Below are 25,389 nucleotides of genomic sequence, written 5' to 3'. Positions count from 1 at the left end.
AATCAGTGTAGTGGTAAAGCGCTTGGTTCTTAAGCAAGAGTTTAAAATCCACCATTTTGGTTTTTACTTTTTATTTTTTTCTTCTTCTTGATAACTTGATGTTTTGAATTTAAATTACTATTAATGATAATATTAATAATAATGATAATAAAAATAATAACAATGATAATAATAATATTAATGATATTTATTTTCTAATTATGTTTTATTTATATATGTCAAAATCAAGTTGGAGTACAAAGAACTTAGTGACAATTATAATCAATTACTAAAAGTATCAGAACAGTACTACGCTGTAAAGAAAGAGAATTCGGAAATGCTGGCAGTACTTAAGGAAAAAAATGAGCATATACTTTATCTTGAAAGCCAAATGGCCAATAGATCTGTTATCATTAAACCATTTAGCGGGAAAGAATTAAATGAACTAAAAAATGTAAATAGGCAACTAAAAAACAGAGTTAAAGAACTTGAGAACTCAAATGAAGAATTAAATAAACTAAAAAATGAAAATAGGCAATTAAAAAGTAGAATTAAAGAACTAGAACATGAAAACTCAGAAATTACGAAATCGTTTTCTGCTGTGGATGAGGAAAACTGTAAACTTAAAGAAGAAAATGATCAACTTAAAGAAAAAAATGAGCAGCTGAATGTTAAAAACAAGCAGCTAATAGTTGAGAACAAGCAACATAAATTTGAAAATGAACAGCTTAAAGTTGAGAACAAACAGCCTAAGCCTGAGGATGAGCAGCTTAAAATTGAGAATAAAGCATATAGTATTCAAATAAATGAAATGAAGGAATTGATCAAGCAACTCCGGCAGGTTTATTTTCTTTTTTTAATTTTGTTAATTTTCTACTGTATGGTTTCCATGCAGCTGCTACTTCTAATCATTTTATTTTCATCTTTTTCACATTTTATTTTTTTTACGAGAAACTCTTGAAAACAAATGTCTATTTTTGTTATTGCAATAAATTATTATAAAAAAGTTCTGTCTGATGCTAAGCTTCAGTTTAGTTATAGTAAGTCAAACATTCCATTTTGATTCATGTGTTATCTTATTGCATCTCCCAAGGATAAGGCAGATTTGAACATTTTCTCTATTCGACTCTTGAACCTAATGGCCTTACACTTTCCTGTCATTTCTAAAAAACAGGTTAATCAATTGTTATTTCTGAAAAACAGGTTAATTAATTAGACATCCAAATAACTTCAGCGTTTGTTGCTTAAGTTATTTATTTTTTAAACATATTTACTGTTTGTTGTCCAGACAACATTCTTGTCATAGTCTTCTTGTCATAGTGTTCTTTAAAAATATCTTTAATACACTCTAAATTGTTTAATATGTACTTAACATAATATTGTTGTCCTGTCCGTTAGAAAAAATCATTTTTGATAGAAAATATCATCCAATTTAAAAAAAAATCTGGTTAATACTCTGACTCCTCTAACTATTGTCCAATCCCTCAATTATTAGCAAGCTCTTTGAGTCTTAAATTAACACATATTTCTTATATCTCGTCTTGAATCTAGTAACTTTCTTTCTAACATTCAATACCGATTTTGAGTTTTTTGTTCCATAACAGATTGTGAGTGTGAATTTTTTTTTTAGCATGAACTCCAGCAAAACTCAGTTATTTAAACAATTATCACAATACTGTTGATGTTCTTATATTGATAAATGATAATATTCTTCCTGAGTCCACTACTTTTAGTCTTCTCAGATTATCATTTACTACAGACCTCTCATGAAAACCATATATACAATCCAATGCAAAGTTAGCATTTTTTTACTCCGAATTCCATTCTCTAAATCTACTAACCTCTTATTTGTCCATATATTAAATACTGTTGCCATATTTGGGTTGGTTTTTCCAAAAATGTATTGCTACTATCCCATCATCACAAAATTGCATCTCTTTCTTTTTTTATCATGGTGGTTGTTCAAACTAGCTAACATTTTTAGAAAGTATACTTTTCTTGAAAAAATATTTCATTATTAAAACATGATTTAAAAAAGGGCAGTTTAAATCGCTTTGGCAATCAGTATATACATCTGCCATCTTATAGCAATCTTTTCTTTCATTATTCTTTGTTTTTTTTCTTTTTTTTCTAAAATCTAAGTTTTAGCTTAGCTATTTTGAGTTAAATTTTTCAACCAAATTTTTTCAGAAGATTTCCTCTATAATGATTTTGAGATAAATCCCTAATATCGAGACTGTTTTCCAAATAAGAGTTTCTAGATAAATAATTTTTGTAGTTTGTAGATAGGGTATGCAGCCCATCGTCTCTAGTTCCTTCAACAAAAATCTTTTTCTTCATGTTCAAAAAACTTTTGTTCATCTAGTTTCTTTCTTCACATATCCTTTAGAACTCTCTCCTGCTTTCATGTTTTCATAACTCCGACTGTTTACAGTTTTGTAAGTCTTTTGTCAATTGCTTCCTTTTTCTTTGTACTATGCTAACTTCCAATTTGATTATTTCCTCTTGGCAGTGAATTAGTTTAAATTAAAAAAAAAAAAATTTACAAAGTATTTTGCTACATTAAACAAAAATAATTCAAGTAAACTGTTATCTATAATATTTTGGAAAAGTTTGCTTTAATATCTAAATAATATTTTTTTTGTAGGATAAAACTGATTTACTCCAAGTGCGGAATAATCAGAGCGTCTATAGCCATCTTTTATTCCAAAACAAATCAAAAGAATCAAATGTACCTGAAACACAATTAAGTGCAAACTATATTAATAGTCAACAAGCAGAAAATCAAATGATGACAAGGTCTGTTTTTTATGTTCAGTTGTTTTGGTCAGACCAATTTTATAATATTTTGTTAAGGTTTTCTTATTACTTTACCTTTAATAAATTATTTCTTGTTTTTATACTTTGGATTTTTCTTATTTAGATTTTTTTTTAATTGCTTAAACGTGTTTGTATGTTAAAGATTATGAGATGCATGTGTGGAATAAAATTGTGTAAACAAAATAAAGTGTGCAGGTGTCCCAGATGTCCTGAAATTCTTTAAATTTCTTATTTTTAAAAAATACCTGTGCTGAAATGTCTTAAATTGTCGTAGTTTGTCTTGAATATCCTAAAAATTTTAATCACATTTTTATATATATGCCTAGGCTAGGTATTAGAACATTAGGAATGCACGGAGGTGATACACACATGGAACAACTCTGGCCTGTTTTTCTTAGCTTAGGTAGTTTTTTTTATCAAATGTACAAATGTGTTTTTAAGTAACTAATTTTTTTACTGGTCTGTACTGTTGTTAGAAATGCCAGTTAGATAGAACAAACCAGGATATACACCAGAAGGTGTATATCCTGGTTTGTTCTATCTAACTGTTATTCACTAGACTAGACTGAAAATCAATTTTATTTTGTACCTAAAAAATTTGAATGACTGAAAATTAATTTTATGCCATAGAAATGTAAAAAGTTTCTTTTTTTTTTAAAATGCTAAATTTTAAATTCTAATATTTGATTATTTAATTCATAATATTTGTACTTTTAGCTATTTGTTCTTTATATTGTAATATATATGGGTCATACCATATGGAACCATTCAAAAAAAAAAAAAATTTGTCACCCATGTCTCAGATATGCTTTGTTTTTACATTATTTGCAGTCCATATTAAATAAATGATAACTACAAAAATTACAACTGAAAATATACATATAGGTTGTTAAGATATTGTCAAATATCTGAAGAGACAACAAAACATCTTTTGACATCTCTTGATAATATATGGTTTGGAAGATTTTTCTAAAATTTGGAATCCAAATAGATTTTTGCTTAAGGATTTCAAAAAAACTTATCTTAGGACTCGATTGCCTAAAGAAATGCCTTGTTTATCCTGTTTTTTTTTTAATATTTTTGACATAAATTATTGATTTTTGGAGCTAAAATGGAGGCTGTCACCAAAAATTTCTGGCAAAAATATTGATTGTATATCATTTATTTATCTTAGATCTAATGTAAGAAATTAGATTCATGTATTGTCTTTCTGATATTTGATCTAAGTAAGCACTTAAAGATAACATCTTTTCAGATTTTTGAAAACCTTAATTTTGTAATAATGGAAATGAAATGTTTTTTAAAAAATTTTTTTCAATTAAAACTTCAAAATAGTGTTATTTATTAACAAGTTTAGCACATATTTAGTCTTGGGCATATAAGGGAGGGAAAGGGGAGGTGCAAATTCTCCACAACCCTCTCCCCCAACTCCCATCAGATTTGAAAAAAAAATTAAAAAAATTATAAGTTACTAATAACATGTAAATAAATTACAACAGTATTATTTTAAATTTATATATTTATTTATTTTGTTGTAACCAACTTAAACTATATTCTTTAAATTTAAATCAGACTTGTTGAATGTACAACTTGATTTTGTTGTGGGTGTAAAAATTACGCATATAACTTCGGAGTTTAGCACTTTTAGAAATTTTTAACTGGTTTATGTGGCTGCATAAATCTGACTTTGATATCAACTTCATTTACAACTTCAGCAATTACTATCCACCAAAATTCATGGTAAAAACATGCAATATACTCCGTTTTTTTTAACATTTAATTAAATCACTTAATTATTTTTGTTTTTTGGATTAATATCAAGTAGTTCAGTATTTGTACTTGTTTTTTTATAACATGCTGTACTTAATCTAATTGGAATAAAATGATGATACATCCTTGTGTCATAAACTGTTCTACCATCTAAATATCTTTTTTCTAAATTTGCTCAAGTTTGGTCAATATCCTCCTTTGAAAATAACTTAAAACAAATGCCAGTTATTTTGGCTTTACAAAAAGAGTAAATTAAATTAACACCAAAATCTGCCCATTAGTTACTTGTTTTAGACTTTCTTAACCAATTACTCTTTTAAAATACCATCATGGAGGATTTACCATGGCTGGTAGCAAAAAATAGCCATTCATTCATCTATTCAGCATTTAAATCAAATTTTCTACTGTAATGACAAAGGTTGATTAATTTTTTAAAGTTTTAAAATTTTGCAGTATAGCCATTAAAAAAGTATTTTATACTTTATACTTTACCCATGATACGTCTGGTAGATTTTTTTTGATAAATTTAGTTAAATTTTTTTAAATGTTATAAACAAACTCTGTTTCACAATTTACTTCTTCTGAAAGATAGCAAAAAAATTTTGTTTGAGAAATATTTTTTTTTGAAAATAAATTACAATTGTAATTATGTTATCCAGTGATAACTTTGAACTTCATCCTGAACAACAAATTAGTAATTTACAACAAAATCTCCTAAAATTTAACTCATCTAGTTAAACATTTTAGTTTTTATTTTCTTTACAGTTAGTCAAGAATCTATTTTTTTGTTTTTGCTATAAATGAATAGGTTGTCAATACTCTCACATAAGAAATCATTATACTCATCTAGTGACAATGTTTGTAACAGTAGTGTCATACAATCAGTACTCTGCAATTGTTTGAGTATTACATCTTTCTCTTTCTCATTGTCTATAAGCTCATGCACTAAACAACTTTTTAATGCTTGAATACCAGAGCATAGCTTACATCGGTGCAGCATACATTCAACGTTTTCAAGAAAATAAACAATTAAAACTTGTAAAATCTTTATAAGTTTTATTTCATCAATTAAAAATTTTGTATTTTAGTGATGATTTATAAAATACATTGTGATGCACCACTTAGGTTTCAAAGTACAAAACTTTGAGAAACTGACTTTGACATTAGGTCTTTTTTAAATGCAACATGTAATTCATCAAGATTGAGAAGTAAAAACTTTTTTAAATATCTAGGTTTTTCTTAACACAAAAAAACTTTTTTTTTCCTGGCATAATTCTTGAAAACTCATCTTTTTGATAAAAATTAATTACTATTTTCCAATTTTTTTTTCCAGGCAATTGGAGAATCTCTTGCTCATTTTTAACATGTTTTAAGTTTGAACAAGATTCTCAGACACTTCAAAGTAATTTGATTTTTTTGTATGTGTCCATGATTCTGGTGCAATTGTTAACATTTGCACCATTTGGTTTTATACATTAAAATGTCTAGCTCATGATCTTTCTTTAACATTTTGTTAAAAATGGTCCTGTTTGTTTCTGCTGTTCGAGAAGCTTCATCAATAACATATACTAATAAAACTTTTTTATATTTGCAATATATTTTTCTGTATATAGTGTCGCCAAACTTTTATTTTGTTGCAGGTATTTTGCAATTTTTTGGAACATTTTTTTTTTCACAAGTTGACTGGTGAAATCCCAAGCAATTCAAAAGTGTTATCAAACTTAAAATTTTTTCTATTGATTCCCATTCCTCCTGTGAACTAAAATCTTTATCAGTTGCTACAGCAACAATTTGCTGCAGAATTTCCAACCTGGCATTACATCATTTTTTTGTAAAACCTTGTAAAGTCTAGAGAAATCTTTACATTGCCTAAAAACACATTGATCACACAGAAATCTTTGCATTACCTAAAAGTTTAAATAAGTTTTATAAAAAACTTAATCATGAATCTCAATAAAATATATTTCTTTTAGTTAACATTTTAATTAACTATAATAAATGTTATCTTTGTAATTTTTCTCTCAAAATATTTTTTATAGAATTGCTCATGCTAACAGCATTTTAATTAAACTAAATTTTTTTTTAATTTGCTCGCCTTATTATTTGATTTTGATATTACTAGCTAAATAACAACTAAACAATACAATTTTTGTATATGAATTTTAAAGACAATCTTGACTCAAACTTTCAAATCATCATAGTGTTTATTCCAAAAATATTTTAAGTGTTAGGCATTTAACAATTATGAATAAATAATGATAATGATTTCCAATGCAACAAAACAATTTACCAAGTCTGAAATACAAGCAAAACAATTTGAAAACTCAAAAGCATATACTATACTAGTATATCATTAATCTTAGACCTAAGATAATGTAATGGTATACCATCAATATTTTTGCCAGAGATTTCAGGTGACAAAAGTCAATAAATTACAAATCAATAATTTTGAAAAACTTGGATAAACGAGGCATTTCTTGAGACTATCAATTCCTAATAGTATTTTTTTTTTGAATTCCTTGTGCAAAAATCTATTTGGGTTCCAAATTTTAGGAAAATCCTTTGAACCATTATCAAGGTATTACTTGTCAAAGTTGTTGTGTTGTCTCTTCAGATAACCACAAAAATGCTGAATCAACATTATTTCAATTGATGATATCTTAACAACCCATGTGTATTTTTAGCTAAAATTTTCACAGTTATTATTTATTTAACATATACTGCAAATGATGTAAAAAAAAAGAAATTCTAAGAGGTAAGGGTGACATGGTCTGATAAATTTTTATGGAATGACCCATATGGTAATGCTTTTTAGCATAATGCAAAGAAAAAATTATTTGTAAAAAAGAATGGGAAAGTTCAGATACAGTAATGAAATAAAACTTTCTAAATGGTGTGAAGCAGTGAAAGATAATATATACTCTGTCTACTGTAGAGCTTGTCAAAAAACATTATAGCATACCAAATATGGGTATAGGACAAGTTATTCCAGTAAGAAACATGAGGAATGTTTAAAAAATACTGAAGGACAATCATTGCTTGTTATTCGTCCTTAAGTGGAACTGTGACATTGGCAATTAAAAGAAAAGGAAGGATGGGCTCTTGTAAGTGAAGAAGAAAATATCAGTATAATATTTTCTTCTTCACTTACTAGAGCCCAATATAGACTAGTTACTAGGTTAAGTTATTTGCACTTAAACTATTAATTAGTCTTTATATTACTAGTTTAAGTGCAATAACAAGTATAGATACTAGTTATTTGCACTTGAACTAGTAATATAAAGACTAATTACTAGTTTAAGTGCAAATAGCTAGTATCTAGTAATTTGCACTTAAACTAGTTATTAGTTTTTGAATTTTTTTTTCTGTAGTATTGGTAAGAAATGCTCTGAAGCTTTCTCTGATTCTGACATTGCTGATAAATGGAAAATTGGTTCAACAAAAGTGATATTCTTACTAATGCGGTGTTGCACCCTATATACACTCTGTATTTCTTAATGACTGTAGATCTGGAAATAAATACTGATGAAACAACCACTCAACTAGTAAAGAAACAAATGGACTAATTAACTTGGTTCTTGGTCCCAAAAGTGGAATCGTGTTGTGTATGTGTGTGTATATATATATATATATATATATATATATATATATATATATATATATATATATATATATATATATATATATATGCATATATATATATATCTATATATATATATATATATATATATATACATATATATATATATATATATATATATATATATATATATATATATATATATATATATATATATATATATATATATATATATATATATATATATATATATATATATGTATATATATATGAATATATATATATATATATATATATATATATATATATATATATATATATATATATGTATATATATATATTTATATATATGTATACATATATATATATATATACATATATATATATATATATATATATATATATATATATATATATTTGTATATATATATATATATATATATATATACATATATATACATATATATATAGAACCCTTAGATGTTGTCCGAAAGTTTTTTCGATATTTTGTTGACAAAAAGTAAAAATTAAAATGCAAGACCGGAATTTTTTTTTTTTAATAATGATAGACTGCCTGCCCCATCCAAACCCTCAGTCGATGTAGCAGCACTCCCTTGCGGGTCAGGCTATTTGTCAGTCGATGTAGCAGCACTCCCTTGCGAGTCAGGCTATTTGTCAGTCGATGTAGCAGCACTCCCTTGCGAGTCAGGCTATTTGTCAGTCGATGTAGCAGCAATCCCTTGCGAGTCAGGCTATAAGATAGTCGATGTAGCAACACTCCGCGCATGATTTACAGTAAAAAAAATAAAAATAAAAACATTTTATTAAAAAAAATAAAAATAAAAACATTTTATTAAAAAAAATAAAAATAAAAACATTGTTTATATTGTTAAAAACATTCAAAATGTTATAAAAACATTCAGAATGTTTTTAAAAACATTCTGGTCAATTAAATTTGCGTTTTTGTGGTTTTTTTAAAAAACGATTAATTTGTATTTAAATTAATGGTTTTTACTTTCGTCCAACACGGAAATGTTGGACGAAAGTCAAAAGTAATTAAAAGTGACGTATGTGTTGGCGTAAGAATCACTTTTTTCCTTCCGCTCTTCCTAAAGCCAACAAACTAGAGAACTATATATATATATATATATATATATATATATATATATATATATATATATATATATATATATATATATATATCAGGCCTTGTTACGAGATTTCGCTGCGTAGCGAAAACGCGTAAAGCATTTTTAAGTAACTCAACTCATCAAATATATTTTGCATCGTTAGAAGTTATATTGCGTCACTCGCGTCTTTTCAAGTACCGCATTGTAATTCTAGTTATTTTATTTACGCGTTAAAAATCATACAAACTGTTTGTTTTTTTTCTCACCTTAACAAAAGTTACAAATAAAATCTAAGTTCTTATTTAAAAAATCATTTTTATTATTTTTTTCAAATATGAACTAAATTTTATTTTGAAAAAAATATTTTTTCATGAAACGTAAAATAATGTTTGTTTATTTTCTTATGATTTTACAGTTGGTTTTTGGTTATTTTATTAACTGTTGATCAATTTTTTCTTATTTAATTTGTGAACTCATTTTAATAATGTTTTTAAACATGAAAGAGTTTTTTTTTTGTTTATCAGTTACCGATAACATATTCGTGATCATAATTTATTTTCATAAATTAAACGAGCGTCATTAAAACTTTACGTTATTGAATTAACAATAAACAAAATATCTTATTAATAAAATATTTACATCAAAATAAATCGTGCATTTTTTAAACTATTATGACTAAAAATTAATTTTATATTTAAAAGAAATTTATATATTTAATTCCTTAAGATAAAACTTAAAACACTTTATTTTTTTTAACTAATTTTTAACAACAACAACAAAAATTATTTAACATACTGTTTCTTTAACAAAAAATCTGTTAGTTTACAATTGCGGTTAAATGCTTTTAATTACAACTTTATTTCTTTTGAATAAACGTCACGTTAACGACAATCAAAAGATAATTTAAATATTCTAAAAGGTATAAGTTTTTGCGTAGCGCAAAACTGCTGAACGCAAATCGCCTTTTCGCAAGAAAAATGCGAGCTGCGTAACGCTTCTTAATAAGGCCTGATATATATACACTGCATTCCTAGGCTATGCAACAGCTGATCATATGATATCATATGTTGTTCTTAAGTTTTTGGATAAATAGACTCTTCATCTTAAATATTTATAACAATGTTCCATGGATGGTCCTTATTGTAATAAATCGTTTTAACAGAAGGGTAATCAAACACTGGAGTCATAAAATATACAGCCGATTATTGATATTGGAATATGTGAATTGATATTGAGCTATTTATAAATGGTATTTAATTTAGGTTTAAACACTCCCTAGAAGAGAAGACTATAAAGAATTGTATTTTGAAGAACTCATGGCATCAGCAAGTAATTTATTTCTTTTTCCAGTAGTAGTAAGTGACTTTCAATGGTTCCTGTTTGTACCCGAATTTTTCAGCAATACTCACCATTAAAGATATATTTTCTCGAAAAAGTTCCTGTGTCCAATTAGTCTTCTTTGAATGTCCAGACTAAGCAATTAAGGCAAAAACAAAAAAAAGTAGAAAAATTGTTTAAGAGAACAAAAATGAAAGTGATAAAAAGAATATATATGTACTCCTCAGGAAAAAAACACTTCAAATTAAAATCTGTTATGAATGGTAAACAAGCTACTTGATAAAACTCTGATAATATGTACCACCATCAGCTGATTAGCTAACAACTTAAATAATTATTTTACTGAAAAAACCAGAAAACTCAGATCTAATCTTTAAATATCCTAAACAAAGAAAAGAACATCAGATTATAATGGACAGTGTTTTAGAGGTTTTGATCCAACAACATATGAAGAAATTTATAAAATAACCATGTAAAAATAAAGAAATTTTCAAAATAATTATGGAGTAAAATGTTGAACCTGATAATGAACTTATCACTAGAAATCAAGCATCATGGATTATCTAATAAGTGCTATGTTACTTTCATCAGTAAAGAAATTTTGTATTCATTAGCAAGCTAATAGAAAGAGAATAGGTATAATTGACTCAGCTCACAAGCAGTTTAAATTATTTTTAGTTAACCATACCCAAAAAGTATTGAAAAGAATTGGTAACTTATATTCCACAAACCAAAATGTAAAGTATGGAGCATTCTAAGTTACAGTCCTAGGTCCAAACTTTTAAACATCTATATTAGAGCACTAAACAAATATATGAACATAATCAATGCTAATATTTTTAGATACTCAGATGATCATCAAGCTCTAAATGCATTCCTTCTTTCATCTCAAAGTAATACACAAGTCCAATATATTCGTAAACATAATTTATGTTCATAGTTAAATGTCAAAAGCACTTAAAACGGTATTGAATTGTAATAATGAACAAACAATTTTAAAGCCATTTTTAAAAAGAATTCTTTTAAATAAAAAGTTTTTTACCTATTTTAAAAGAAGAAAATTTTTTATTTATTTATTTTCATATATTTTAATCTATGATTGAGAGATTTATGTTTTACATAATGAATTAGTTAGCAGATGATAAGAAAAAATTTCTTCTTTAATAAATATTGAAAACTATTTTATGCTAAAAAATTCATGGTCGCCTATGGCACCTGTTTTTAGCAACCTTATAAATTTTTTTTAGCAACACTTTTAAATGATATTTATTTTGAGAAGCGAAGTAAAGCCAGTGGAAGCAAATAAATCTTATATATATTATGTATATTATTATGCATATCTAATGAGTGTTTATAAGCAAAAAAGAAATAACATTAAAAATTTAAATGCAACTTATTTGGGTTTAGATTGATAGTTTACAAAAAAATTTCAGATATTTCTGTTTTTAAGTTAAAAAAAATAAATATCTTTTTAGCTTCATAACTGTAACTCAATGCAGAAGAAATAAATAAATCGCTGGAAAATTTTAGTTTTGGTTACGTTTACTTATTTAAGTTTGTTTCTTTGTAATTCTACAAAAAATGGCGTCTTTAAAGGTGTTTATTTATGTTGATTTTTCAAACTTATTTTTCAAATAAGTTAGCTACTAGGTAACTTTAATTTTTTTTATTTTTGAGGTAACTTATTTTCTTATAAACTCTATTCTACTCTGGCTTAAAGCAACTTAATACAATAAATTTAGCAACTTAATACAAAAAATTGCTAATGACTTATAAACATAAACCCAAACTATTTTCCCATTCTCATTTATATATAATATGATATATATTATGATATATATTATAAATAATATGAATAATATGAAATATAAGAAATGATATGAAATATATGAAATAATATGAAATTATATGAAATATATGAAATGAAATGATATGAAATGATATAAAATATATGAAATGAAATGATATGAAATGATATGAAATAAATGAAATATATGAAATATATGAAATGATATGAAATATATGAAATAATATGAAATATATGAAATAAATAATACGAAAATATGATATATAATATGATATATATTATAAATAATATGATTTTCAAACTTGTTTTTTGTTTTTCTTTCAGAGTTATCTGGAACTTGAATGATCTAATATCGTTGTTATTTTTTACTCTGCCATATAGAGTTATGAGTTGCTCTAAACTCTAAAGTGTTATTTAGTTTTCATTTAAAACTTTTAACAAAAGATGTAAAAATATCTAACTCAAACTCACCTATGTCAACCAGCTCATGGTTGGCAACAAAATAGTTATTTTATCTGTGGCTTATTTTATTTCATTGAAATTATTTTGTGTGAAATACTTTCATCAGTTACCCAAAATTAAATCATTTAAACTATGAGTAGCAAAGTTATTGCTGTGTGTATAACTATGAGTAGCTTGATTCACATATGTGCAATAAAACTGATTCCAATTTGCATACATTGTAGTACTAGCACAAGGGAATGAATTGCTTCAAACACATCTATGGGCATTAATATTGTTTCAATGATAGATTGCAAACTTGCTTCTATAAGTAGCATGAGTATTTTTGCTTGTTTCGTTCAGTATAGCATTAAAAATTAGGTTTTGACAAAGCTTGTAAAATCGGTTTATAACCTTTGAACACTGCTAAACCGGCTCAATCCTGCATCCAACAAGTTACACTTGGACACACTGAAATAATAATTTCTAGTTCTCCATAGATTTAGGAACATTCTTGTAGTAAATGCATGGCTAGTAAAAAGATATATATAAAATGCGTTAAAAGATAACTCAAGTTTATACTTTGTACACCCAACTTAAACATATAGTAACACAGTATCTTAGTTAGGCTTTTAAGCTAGCTTTTATTCAGAATTGACATTTGTTGTGTCCACGCAAATAGAGTAAGCATTCTTAAATGAGACATTATTAGCTCTAAAAATTTTTTATCATGTCAAAAACATTTGGAACTGATAAACTAAAACCAGTGAGCTTACTTAAAGAAATTATTCCTATGAAATGTTCTTTTACAATCCCTTTGTGTTCAAAAGTGGGATATATAAGCAGTTAACTGCTTTATTGAAGAAATATCAGATGTTTCATCTGAATAAAAAGAAAAACTCACATCACCTCTTAGTGACTGGAGTAAAAGATTTTTGACAAAATCAAAAATAATGTTAATATAGTTAGCAATAAGAGACAGTACTAAGACATGTATGTTGCATTTGCTAGGCCAGACAAAACATCCGTCCTAACTTCCTTACACTCACAAGCAGCGATAAGTTCAAATGTTTGAGTCAAAAAAAGGTTTTAATAACAAAGTGGGAGTTATTTATTTTTAATGTTTCTTTTGCAAACTTTCATACAGTGTTTTTCAGTTTTTTGAGTCTTGTTTAGACATGTTATTTTTTTTTTAAAGCTATTGTGTGTCTATGCCTATTTAAGTGATCACTAGTGTGCTCTGAGAGTTGGTTTATGTAAATTCATGATTACATCTTTCCCTGGAACAAACGATATGCAAACCTTACAAAATCAAGCTTGTTTTGATGACGGATAATAAAAATCGGGAAATAACATCTTATACCTTGCTACTGTTTTGAGTCATAGGTTGTCTGCATTTTTAATCAGTGTTTGTGCAAGTTTGATTTCCTTTTTTTTCTTTTTCCAAAAACAACTTAAGTTAAAGAAACATACCAGCAATCTGGAAAACCTGAAAAAGCAAGGGATAATCTAAAATATGTTAAAAAGTCAGGGAAAAGTCAAGGAATTTATTAAGTTTCTTTTGCTTTTTGTAGGCTAAATATCAATTTATTTTTTTACTTAATTTTTTTATTTTATTTTTTTGTTTAAAAGTTTTTAGGAAAAAGTCAGGGTAAATGAAAGCAAAAATTGTCTGGCTACCCTGAAACTCCATATGTATTGTTTTTGATAACTACTAATGTAGACTGATAAGGAGTTTCACTTACTACTGAAGTAAATGGTTGATGATGGCAGTTTGCGCCTTTATGTTTCTTGGGGTTTCTTAAACAATGAGATAACATTTTTAAATTTAATTTTGTTATATTTTTTTAAGATAATATTTGCCATTATGGGAAGGTATTTTGCTTTTATTTCATTGGTTTGAATCTAAATTTTTGATAGAAAGTCAAAATCTTTTAAGACTTCAACAAACAAAACAAATAGAAAATTAAGGTATTTTAAGCGAAACATTCAATAGATCAAAATTTGGTTTGAACAGAATGTTAGTTAGAAGAGTTTTTGCTTTGTAAATCAAATAGAATATCAAGATCTTTTGAGTGAATTATTTTTTTAATTAAATAGAATTTTGATCAAGTAGAATGTTAGTTAAAAGTTTTTATTGCAATATGCTAATTTAAAAGTATTTTTATATAAGTAACAGCAATGGCAAACATAACATTTAAATAAGTAGCATTTAGTGTGTCAGAGGGAGATTTGTTCGCCACTCAAGGGCAGCAAGTTTCAATATTTTAAATAACTTTCGTATTTGTAAATTAAACTCGGTTTAATTTACAAACATCAAAAATCTTGGTTTTTGTATTTGTAAATTAAACTTCTGTGTTTGTAAATAAAAACAAAACAAAAAAAAAATAATAAAAGTTAATGTAAATATAATATTACTTTTTTATGTAAATATGATATTCCACTTTTATGTTTTGCACAAATAAACTTAAAAAAAGGATTTTTGTGTTATATATTTGTATTTACCTTTCTGTACTATTAAAACATCCCATAATGCCTCAAACATACAGTTACACTTGATACAATTATAAATTATGTTTGCATAATTCAAGATGCATAAAAAAAGTTAATAATGTTTGCATTTTAATATAGATATCTTTTACTCAAGTAACTTTTTTTTTTTATTGTTTTTTTCTTTGATAATCTTTTATTTATTGATATATTTTTTTTTAATTTTTTTTTTTTAACTTTTCCAACTAGGATAAGAGAGTTAGAAGAAATGTGTGACAAACTCAAGTGTCAGCTTGATGAAAAAATTCAAGTATGTGTCGTCGCCGAAAAGGAAGTAGAGCATAAACATAATCAATTATTGTAAACAAATTTTAAATACAATTCAAATATATATGTTATATTTTATCATACATTGTTACCAAAAAACCAACATTTTTTTTTTTTGTATTTCCGAGTAAGCTAAATTTTAAATTTTAGAATGAAAAATAATTTCACTTATTGTTAGCTATCTGTACTTTTGAATCTTTTAATTCTACTTTTAAATAGTATGAAATCAGATAAGATTGCAAAACATTTTTGTTCATAAAGATCAGCTATACTTTGCACAAATTTCAGTTATATTAGTACAATCATTTTGAAAACGAATATTAATACAAGATTAGAATTTAGAAAAATATATGCTTCTAGTATGTTGGTTACAATTTTGAAGTCTATGACAATTAAAGTCTATGACAATTCTTTAATTTGATCAAAATCTAATTAAAAAAGATAATAAAATTGTTTTAAAATCAACTTTTCCAAAGAGCTGAAAATTTCAAAAAACAAATAGTCAGCAGTTGAAGGTCAATGTTTGTAAGGTTGATGTCATATATATTTTTTGTCTTACTTAATTCACAATTACTACTCACATCAAACAATTGAGTATTAAGGATGGGAGTATTAAGGAGTAATTGAGTTAATTGAGAATTAAGGATGGGAGTATTAAGGAGTATTGAGGATGGGACTATGGACAAAAAGTAGACCATGCTGATTTTTATCTTTAAGCAATTATGGAGTTTACAAAATCTTCACATAAATAATATTCCTGTATCAAAAATAATATGTAGCAGATAAATTTAGATGTGCAAGTGTTCTACAAATCCCTTTCATAAATTTCTCCATCAACCTTTTGTTATACTGTCATTGATAATGATGTTGAAAGTCCAGTTTATGTCGATGAAAGCACTTTGAATAAGCTTTCATTTCAGCAGTGAAAGCACTTTGAATAAGCTTTCATTATTCAAAGTGCTTTGAATAACGAAAGCTTATTTGAATAATTTTCTTCTTAATCAAGAATATAGGCTTTGATTCTGCATCCCATTTTTGTGTATTCTTTATGAAACTCTAAACAACTCTGCATAGTTTTCAGTCTTGCAACTATCCAGGAAGCCATGAACAACTGTAACAAAACTGTACCAAATGGTTTCCACTGTCCTGTTCAGGAACTCATTTAACTTGTCCCACTATGATTTTATTGGTCTGTGAGTTTTAGAAAAAAGTTTTGGAGGTACTTAAAAGGTGTTGACTCCATGTTAAAAGCAGTGACAAAGCAGTGCTTTATGTAGCCTGAATTGATGTGGTGACATAAGCACCTTCTGAAGTTGTATTAATGGCACCTTACAGCTAACAAAGAACTTGATTGGTTGTAGCCAGTGTTTTTTGTAATAGTGCACCTTAGTGCTTAGTTAGTAAAAATATTTTCATTATTTTAATTGATTTTCAAACTTCTTTATATCTTTAAGTTGTTACATTTTAAAATGCGAGTAAGTTATACATTTCATTCAAAATATTTTGTATAAAAATTGTTTTTTTAAAATATTTACTGTTTTTTTTTAAACAATTATTTGCATTTTTTATCTATTTAATTATTTATTAAGTTGGTTTATTTTCTATGTTATTTTATTAAGTGTTATTTTAGAGATTTTAATGACCGAATGCAAAAAATCAATGAAAGATTCCATGATACTAACCTATTGAATCAAAAGTTAACTAGCGAATTAGAAAGGTAAAGTTGTTAACTACTTTTTTCTCAAACTTACACAAATAAATTTACTTAAATTTTAGCAATCTATACCTTTAGTACAACCATCTATACCTATAAACAATATATGCAATATATTTTAAAAATTTCCCTGAAATTTTTGTTACTTTTTTTATATATAAATTGATGATCAATTATACATATATAAAATATGTAACAAACTTATTTTACCATTTAAAACAAATAGAATGTAAAAATAGAAAATATGACTGTATGATTTAAAAAAGTAATTAAAATTATTTATTTTGAATAATAATTAGTTTGTTGTTGTTAATTTTTTAATGTTTAATTACTATTAATTTTATTTAATTGCTAATAATAGTTGATTGTTATTAATTTTTAAACATTTAAACATTCTATCATACATTGTATTGTTTTTTGTATATTAATTATATTTAACTGAAAAAGTTTGTTAGATATTGGGTCCTATACACTTTTGGAACAAACCTAGGTTTGAGACATTAAACTGAAACAAAAAAAGTTGAAAAAGATTTTAATAATCTTTTTTTTTTTCTTTTTAAAAGGCGAACCAAAATTTGTTGTTGCAACTTCGATGCAAGAAATATATCACTATAAGTAGTTTTAGGACACTATTGTTTAGTCAAGTAAAAAAGTTTTTAACAGTGTTTATTTTGATGTTTTAATATTATTTTTAAATTTAATTTTAATTTTATTATTAAGTTTATTATTGATATAAATGGAGTAATCATGGCCCATTGTCCATAATCATGATTCATCAATACCCTATTAGGAAAATAGCTGAATTTATTTTGCAGAATTGGCATTAACTGTTTAAATATTTAAAAATAAACATGAACGAATTTTATTATCTACTCATTTTAAATGTTTAGGTTTAATGAGTTGGATGAGATGTGTGCAAAGTATAAACATCTCCTTGAAGACAAAACAAAAGAACATGCAACTATAATTAATGAGTCAATTCAACTAAAGGATCATATAAGGTAACCTTTTTTTGTTCTATTGTTTATTATAATTTATTTTTTAATTGAACTTTTATTGTCATGCTAAACTGTGAGTCATGTCAGAGATTTATTATCACTTTTAAGGTATCACATTTAAATATGATCTAGTTAAAATGTGAGAGCAGTTTAGTTGTTATGTTTTTTGTCAAATTCTAAACTTGTAGCCTAAGAATAATTTATTAAATAATATCCTTTACCCAAAAAATAATATCCTTCACCTAAAAAATAATATCTTTCATTTAAAAAATAACATCCTTCACCTAAGAAATAATATCTTTCACCTAAAAAATAATATCCTTCACCTTAAAAATACTATTCTTCACCTAAAAAATAATATCCTTCACCTAAAAAATAATATCCTTCACCTATAAAATAATATCCTTCGTTTAACAACCTTACTAAGATTCATTTTTCAGAGTTATAAAGTTAAGTGAGGGGGACCTAATTTAAAGTAATGGCTTGCCAGTTTTAATTTATTTTGTTGAAAAAAGTAAACACACTAGTTTAGTTGCAAAATTTAAATAATTACAAAATAAATATGTATTATGTATTGCTTTTAATTTATATACTATGTATTGCTTTTAATTGACTTTGCTGTTAGTTGATGTTGTGACAATGTTTTAAATAATTTTAATGTAGTTTTTACTCTTTGACAATGTTTTAAATAATTTTTATATTTTAGGCGACTGAATGTTACAAATGACAATTTAAAAAAAATAACAGAAGAATTATGGAAAAATCTAAATTTGAAATCTCAACAGTTTAAGGTATTTTTTTTTCAAGTATACTATATTTTTGATATTTAGTTTTTTTTTATCAAATCTCAAATTTTTCCACTTAAGTTTATGTTTAAGAGCATTTTTGTTTATGACTACAATATTGTTTTCTTTTTTAATAATAATAAATTGTTTTATCTTCTTTATTTGTATTCGATTATTTATTTATTTTTAAACATTGGACCACTACCACTAAATGGCAGAGATTAGCTGCATTGTTTCTAATTCAAAAGTATATTTTCATAGTATTTTACTAAACTTGTTTCATAGTTAAACAGTTTTGTTTAAAGACTCATTTTAAAATTGTTTGATTGAGTCTCACTTAAAAATGTCATATTTTATTTCTTTTTTAAAGTTTAGTTTATACTTTTAAAATTGCCATATCTTCATATTCTAAGGCAGCACATGCAAGGGGGACACAAATTTTTTTTGGTCAAAAATTTGTGTCCAACAAGTTTGTTTCAAATAGGTATATAGTTAAGTTGTTATTTAACATTGGCTTCCTGTTGTAAGCAATTAAAAAGTAATGATTTTTTGTCGAGGCAGTATATAGTTATCTGCAGCGCTTGATATTATTATCAAGAAGTTGCTGATCAACACTGATCTGCTTAAATGATAAGAATTGAAAAGTAGATGATTAAATATTTTCCAAACAATCAAATTTTTTGTTAGTTTGTATTAAATGTTTATAAGTGTAGTAATTTGTGCGTCACACTTTTTATGCTTACACTGCAGAATTCCCACTTAGTTTAAAGTTCTGAAACAAAAAAAATTCAAAATAAAAACTTAGTATTTGCTTTATTTAAAAACTATTTTTTAAAATCTTAGTATTTGCTTAGTATTTTATAAAAGTAGTATTTGCTACGGGTGGTAGTTAGTTTTACACTTTAAAAAAACATCATTAAAAATAGCTACAACTGTCGATAAATAGTACGGCTGACGTACATTCAACTTTAGAATTGAGTAACACAAAAGTTCTAAAGCTTGCAAAAAAATAATGATTCAAAATACAAAACAGAAAAGTTGTGCAACCAGGGTTAGCAGCAAAGCTCAGACATATTGAACAGCAACTTAATGATTGCTTTGCAAATGATATCAAACTTTTTAATATTAAATTCCAAGAGGAAAAAGCATTCAGGCCTCTAGATAGCCTTGTTTACTCTTGTTTTAGTATAAATCTAAGGCCAACATTTGAAAAAGATATTAGGTTATTTAAGAATCATTATGCAACCTTAGTAGAGTATTACTATATAAAAGTTATAGTGAAGCTACTCATCATATTTCAACATTTAGGTCGTTTCTGTAAAAATCTGAACATGGATTGGGGTTATTTAGTGAACAAACTTAGGAAGCTGTTCACTAATCGTTTCTAAAAGAACACTTTACATTAATGTTGTAAAGTGTCTGATAACCATCAAAAGTGAGCAAAGTATTTGAAAAAAGCAGTAATTTTAATGGTAATTTAGTACTTTTTAAAAAAAAAAATACTACTTGAAAAATATGCGGATAATGAATCCAAATAATTTAAAAATTTGGAATATTTTTTAAGGAGTAGTTTTAAGATTTTTAACACTAACTTTCCATGAGTTGTATGGTTCTAACAATTTAAAAGGTATGACACGACCCTATATCATTTCATCAAACTGAATTCTGTTTCAGCATGAATTCTGTTACAGAATGCACAGCTCCTAAAGTTTTTGCTTACAGAAAAAAATATATTGCTGTCATGTCAAAGACCTAATTTTCCCTTTTGCAGGTAAAATATCTTTGAACTGACTCACAAAAACACAGCGCTTTATTAAAATTAGTTGTTATGATTTCTTAAATACCCAGAATTAATATTTTTATCAAATTTCAAACTGCAATAACTTTTAAACCGCTTAAATTGAATTTTCCTCAAATGTTTAAGGTTTTTTTTTGAAATGATTTAAAAATAAAAACTATATATATATATATTTAAAATGATTTAAAAATAAAAACTATATATAAAAAAAAAATATATATATATATTTTTTGTTATTCACCTCCTCAAGGCCGAGAAGGCCACTACAGATAAGGAGGCTACTTAATAGTGGTTTATAACCCTCTCCCAACTCTATAACTCCGAAACACGAACCTTGACGAACAAGGCCACTGCGCGGAGAAACAAGCACGGTACTACCAGGGACGTGGTGGGGATCGAACTTGGAACCTCTCGCTTATGAAGCGAACGCTTTACCACTACACCACTACCGCATATATATATATATATATATATATATATATATATATACCGCACATATATATATATATATATATACCGCATATATATATATATATACTGCATATATATATATATATACCGCATATATATATATATATATATATTTTTATATATATATATATAGTAAACACAATAAACTTTCTTTAAAAATAACTTATTATTTTTAAAGTAGCTTAATTAGTCGTTGTAAAAAACTTAAGTTTGAGTCATTTTTCCAGCATATTTTTGTTAAGATAAATATGTGTAGAATTTTAATTATATCTGTGCAAGCAAATTTACAATTAATGAGAACAAAAACTTTACTCAATTTACCAAGAGTTGAATACTCAGAACCAGACCCAATATTTTTAGTGTGGTGCATGGAAGCAGGTACCTGGCTTAATCTGAATCATGCACATCTTTAAAAATAATATACTAATAATTCAGTCTAGTATTTTAGAATTATATGTAGTTAATCAATCTATATCTCAAATAACAAGATTTTAAAATAATTTTGAATCAAATTTCATTAATTTACGTTAAATCGTTTACTATAGGAAAAAGAACAAGTTGAAAATAAACTTCGAGAAAAAGATAATGAAATATGCACTCTTAAAGAACAAATGGACGCTTTAAATGTCACAATTCAGAAAATGAGTGCTGTAATTGATTCAATACCTGTTTATCAAACACAAGTAAGACTTACTTATACTTTTATAAAGTTTCTATTAGGTTTGTACAATACTTTCAGAATCTCGGGTTTTTGTCATCCTGGTTCTCGGTCCATACAAGACAATATTTTTCCGAGACAAGATCTCGTACGAAACCGAGATAAATCCGAGATTTTTTGTAAAATGTAAAAACTATGAAAATAAACTGAAAATTTTATTTTTCACCTGTTTCCTTCGGAGAAATACGTGAAAAATAGTTCCTCGTGAGACAATTTATGCTGAGTACTCTTGATTACTCAAAAACGTTTTGTGTATATATATATATATATATATATATATATATATATATATATATATATATATATATATATATATATATATATGTATGTATATAGTAAACACGATAAACTTTCATAAAAAATAACTTATAATTTTTACAGTAGCTTAGTTAGTCGTTGTAAAAAACTTTAGTTTGAGTCATTTTTCCAGCATAATTTTGTTAAGATAAATATGTGTAGAATTTTAATTATATCTGTGCAAGCAACTTTACAATTAATGAGAACAAAAACTTTACTCAATTTACCAAGAGTTGAATACTCAGAACCAGACCCAATATTTTTAGTGTGGTGCATGGGAGCAGGTATCTGGCTTAATCTGAATCATGCACATCTTTAAAAATAATATACTAATAATTCAGTCTATTATTCTAGAATTATATGTAGTTAATTCAATCTATATCTCAAATAACAAGATTTTAAAATAATTTTGAATCAAATTTCATTAATTTACGTTAAATCGTTTACTATAGGAAGAAGAACAAGTTGAAAATAAACTTCGAGAAAAAGATAATGAAATATGCACTCTTAAAGAACAAATGGACGCTTTAAATGTCACAATTCAGAAAATGAGAGCTGAAATCGATTCAATACCTGTTTATCAAGCACAAGTAAGACTTACTTATACTTTTATAAAGTTTCCATTAGGTTTGTACTATACTTTCAGAATCTCGGGTTTTTTTCATCTCGGTTCTCGGTCCATACGAGACAATATTTTTCTGAGACAAGATCTCGTACGAAACCGAGATAAATCCGAGATTTTTTCAAAAATGTAAAAACTATGAAAATAAACTGAAATTTTTATTTTTCACCTGTTTCCTTCGGAGAAATACGTGAAAAAATAGTTCCTCGTGAGACAATTTATGCTGAGTTCTCTTGATTACTCAAAAACATTTTGTTTATTCTCTCATTAAAAAACGAAAGCTTAAATTTTGAAGGTTTTCAATAATTTTCAGTAATCTTGGTTTTTATATTTTCACACTTATTTTCGGTTGAAACTTTTTTCCAGTGAGCAAATCCAGTTTTCGCGTTTTTTTTCAAATCCTGACCCGAATATAATAAGTGCTTGAATATCGAATTCGTTTTTAATAGTGTATAAGTTGTAGCAAATTTTACTATAATATATTAAAAACAATTATTTAATATATTAAAACTATTAAATTATTTATCTATCGCAAATTAATATAAGAAAATGAGTATAAACGGTTTAAATAAATTTAAATAATTCGGGTCTTGATTTTACAAAAAACGCAAAACCTGGACTTGCTCACTCAAAAAAGATATCGACCTTTATTTTCTCGGTATTCCGATATAGAAAAATGACCGAGATTTCCGAGACGAGCGAGATCTGAAAGTATAGGTTTGTACCCAACAATTTTTGAGCTTTAAGTTAAATATATCTTCTATAAATGCACTGTTGTTTAGATGGACACCTATGAAAATGATTTTAGAGCTGAAAGGGCTGCGCGAGAGAAAATCCATCAAGACTTATGCAGGAGTAATGAGCTGCTCGATGAACATATTCTTGAGAATGCAAGATTAAAAGAAGAAATTAAACATCTCACAAGCGGCTTATTGTCAGATGTTCAGCAACATTATAATAACCCTTATACGACAGGTAGATTTAATCAATCTAATCCACACCTCAACTCCGACAGGTCTGTTCCGTTCGGAAATTCAAGAAGTGGCTCTAATAATCATTCCTATGAGACTAATCAAAGTTATTACAATGACGAATCAAACTATTTCAACAGAAGCACGCCCCCTGAAAATGGTAATAATCAAAGAGCATATTATCATTCAGAAGAACGAAAATGCCCCAAGTGTACGCAAGGTTTTCCTGATTTAAATAGTCTGCAACTGCATGTTGTTGAGTGTTTAGATAATTGAGAATTTATTTTTTAAATGTATATGGTAGATTTTTAATTTAGTACAATTATAAAATTTTAAAGTTTTTATTTTTTACTTATTTTAAGATTTGAAATATTTCTCATAAATTCTTTGAGTTTATTAGTTTCTTATAAATTAACGAAGCGAGACGTATTGGTTTTTTCAAAAGTGTTAACTGTAATGTTGTAGCTGATTTAATCTGCGATAGTTCATCGATATTTTTTAATAGCAATCCTTTTATTGTTTTATAAAGATTATTTAAAGAACCTTAATGATAAAAAGGTTGTTACCTTTTTATCAATGATAAAAAGGTTGTTACCTTTTTATCATTAGGGACTTTGTAATACAGAAGCTAGAACTCAACTTAGAATGACCACATAATGTTAAATAAATTGATATATTATTATTTTGTATTTTGTTACGTGTAAATGCATAATTTGACTAATCAGAACTAGGCAAAAATGAATATGGAGGAGGCTTTGTTTTGCAACTTTTTTTAAACACGTTTTTTTTTTATAGGGCAGGATTGAAGGTCTTTTTTTTCAAAAGGTATTTTTAAAACTAAATTTTTAAAATAAATTTTTTAAACTAAATTTGAAGAACTAAATTAAAGAAAAACTAACAACGTTAAGATGGGTCTCATAATACCTTGCGTACTATCTGTAAATATCTATTTAGTTTCAGGTAAATATATTGTGTGTAGAATATTAAATTTTTTGTTATAAGCATAGAAACTTGGGCCACCGAAGGAACCTATCGTTCCTTCCGTAACACAAGTTTTGAATGCCTGTAAATAAAAAATTTAAATTCCACTAACACTGTTTTTACCCAAAGTTAAATAGGTAGTATGTAAGGTAGAACTGTCCCTTTTAAACGTTTGTAGCTTTTTTTTTGAATTTCCAATTTAGTTTACAAAGGTCATTCCTTTTGACAAAAAAAGACTTTTCTTGCCCTAGAATTTTTAGTGCAATTAGTAGATTAAATTATTTATTATTTTAAATTATTATTATTTTACCTTTAAAATTGAAATTCTTAAATTAACAAAATATAAGAAGTT

The 25,389-nt window shown here is 26.1% G+C and overlaps 1 protein-coding gene across 3 annotated transcripts in view; it reads left to right on the top strand.

Annotated features, from left to right (window-relative positions):
* The window catches only part of LOC136088843 (optineurin-like), a 44,988-nt gene extending 20,549 nt beyond the window's left edge, over positions 1–24,439 (top strand). For 2 of the 3 annotated variants that reach the window (XM_065813759.1, XM_065813760.1), the window contains exons 3-11: positions 230–820; positions 2,627–2,778; positions 15,605–15,715; positions 17,313–17,399; positions 18,287–18,397; positions 19,101–19,185; positions 21,994–22,131; positions 22,916–23,053; positions 23,868–24,439. In XM_065813759.1, coding sequence (XP_065669831.1) covers positions 230–820; positions 2,627–2,778; positions 15,605–15,715; positions 17,313–17,399; positions 18,287–18,397; positions 19,101–19,185; positions 21,994–22,131; positions 22,916–23,053; positions 23,868–24,332 — 1,878 coding nt within the window. In that variant the 3' untranslated portion in view covers positions 24,333–24,439. The remainder of the gene's footprint in view (positions 1–229; positions 821–2,626; positions 2,779–15,604; positions 15,716–17,312; positions 17,400–18,286; positions 18,398–19,100; positions 19,186–21,993; positions 22,132–22,915; positions 23,054–23,867) is intronic. The other variant, XM_065813761.1, reaches the window with a different exon arrangement.
* Positions 24,440–25,389: the final 950 nt, after the last annotated feature.

Source organism: Hydra vulgaris, chromosome 12, assembly GCF_038396675.1.
Source record: "Hydra vulgaris chromosome 12, alternate assembly HydraT2T_AEP".
In the NCBI taxonomy this organism is placed as follows: domain Eukaryota; kingdom Metazoa; phylum Cnidaria; class Hydrozoa; order Anthoathecata; family Hydridae; genus Hydra; species Hydra vulgaris.
Note: the sequence above shows the minus strand (reverse complement) of the source record. Positions and strands in the feature narration are given on the sequence as shown.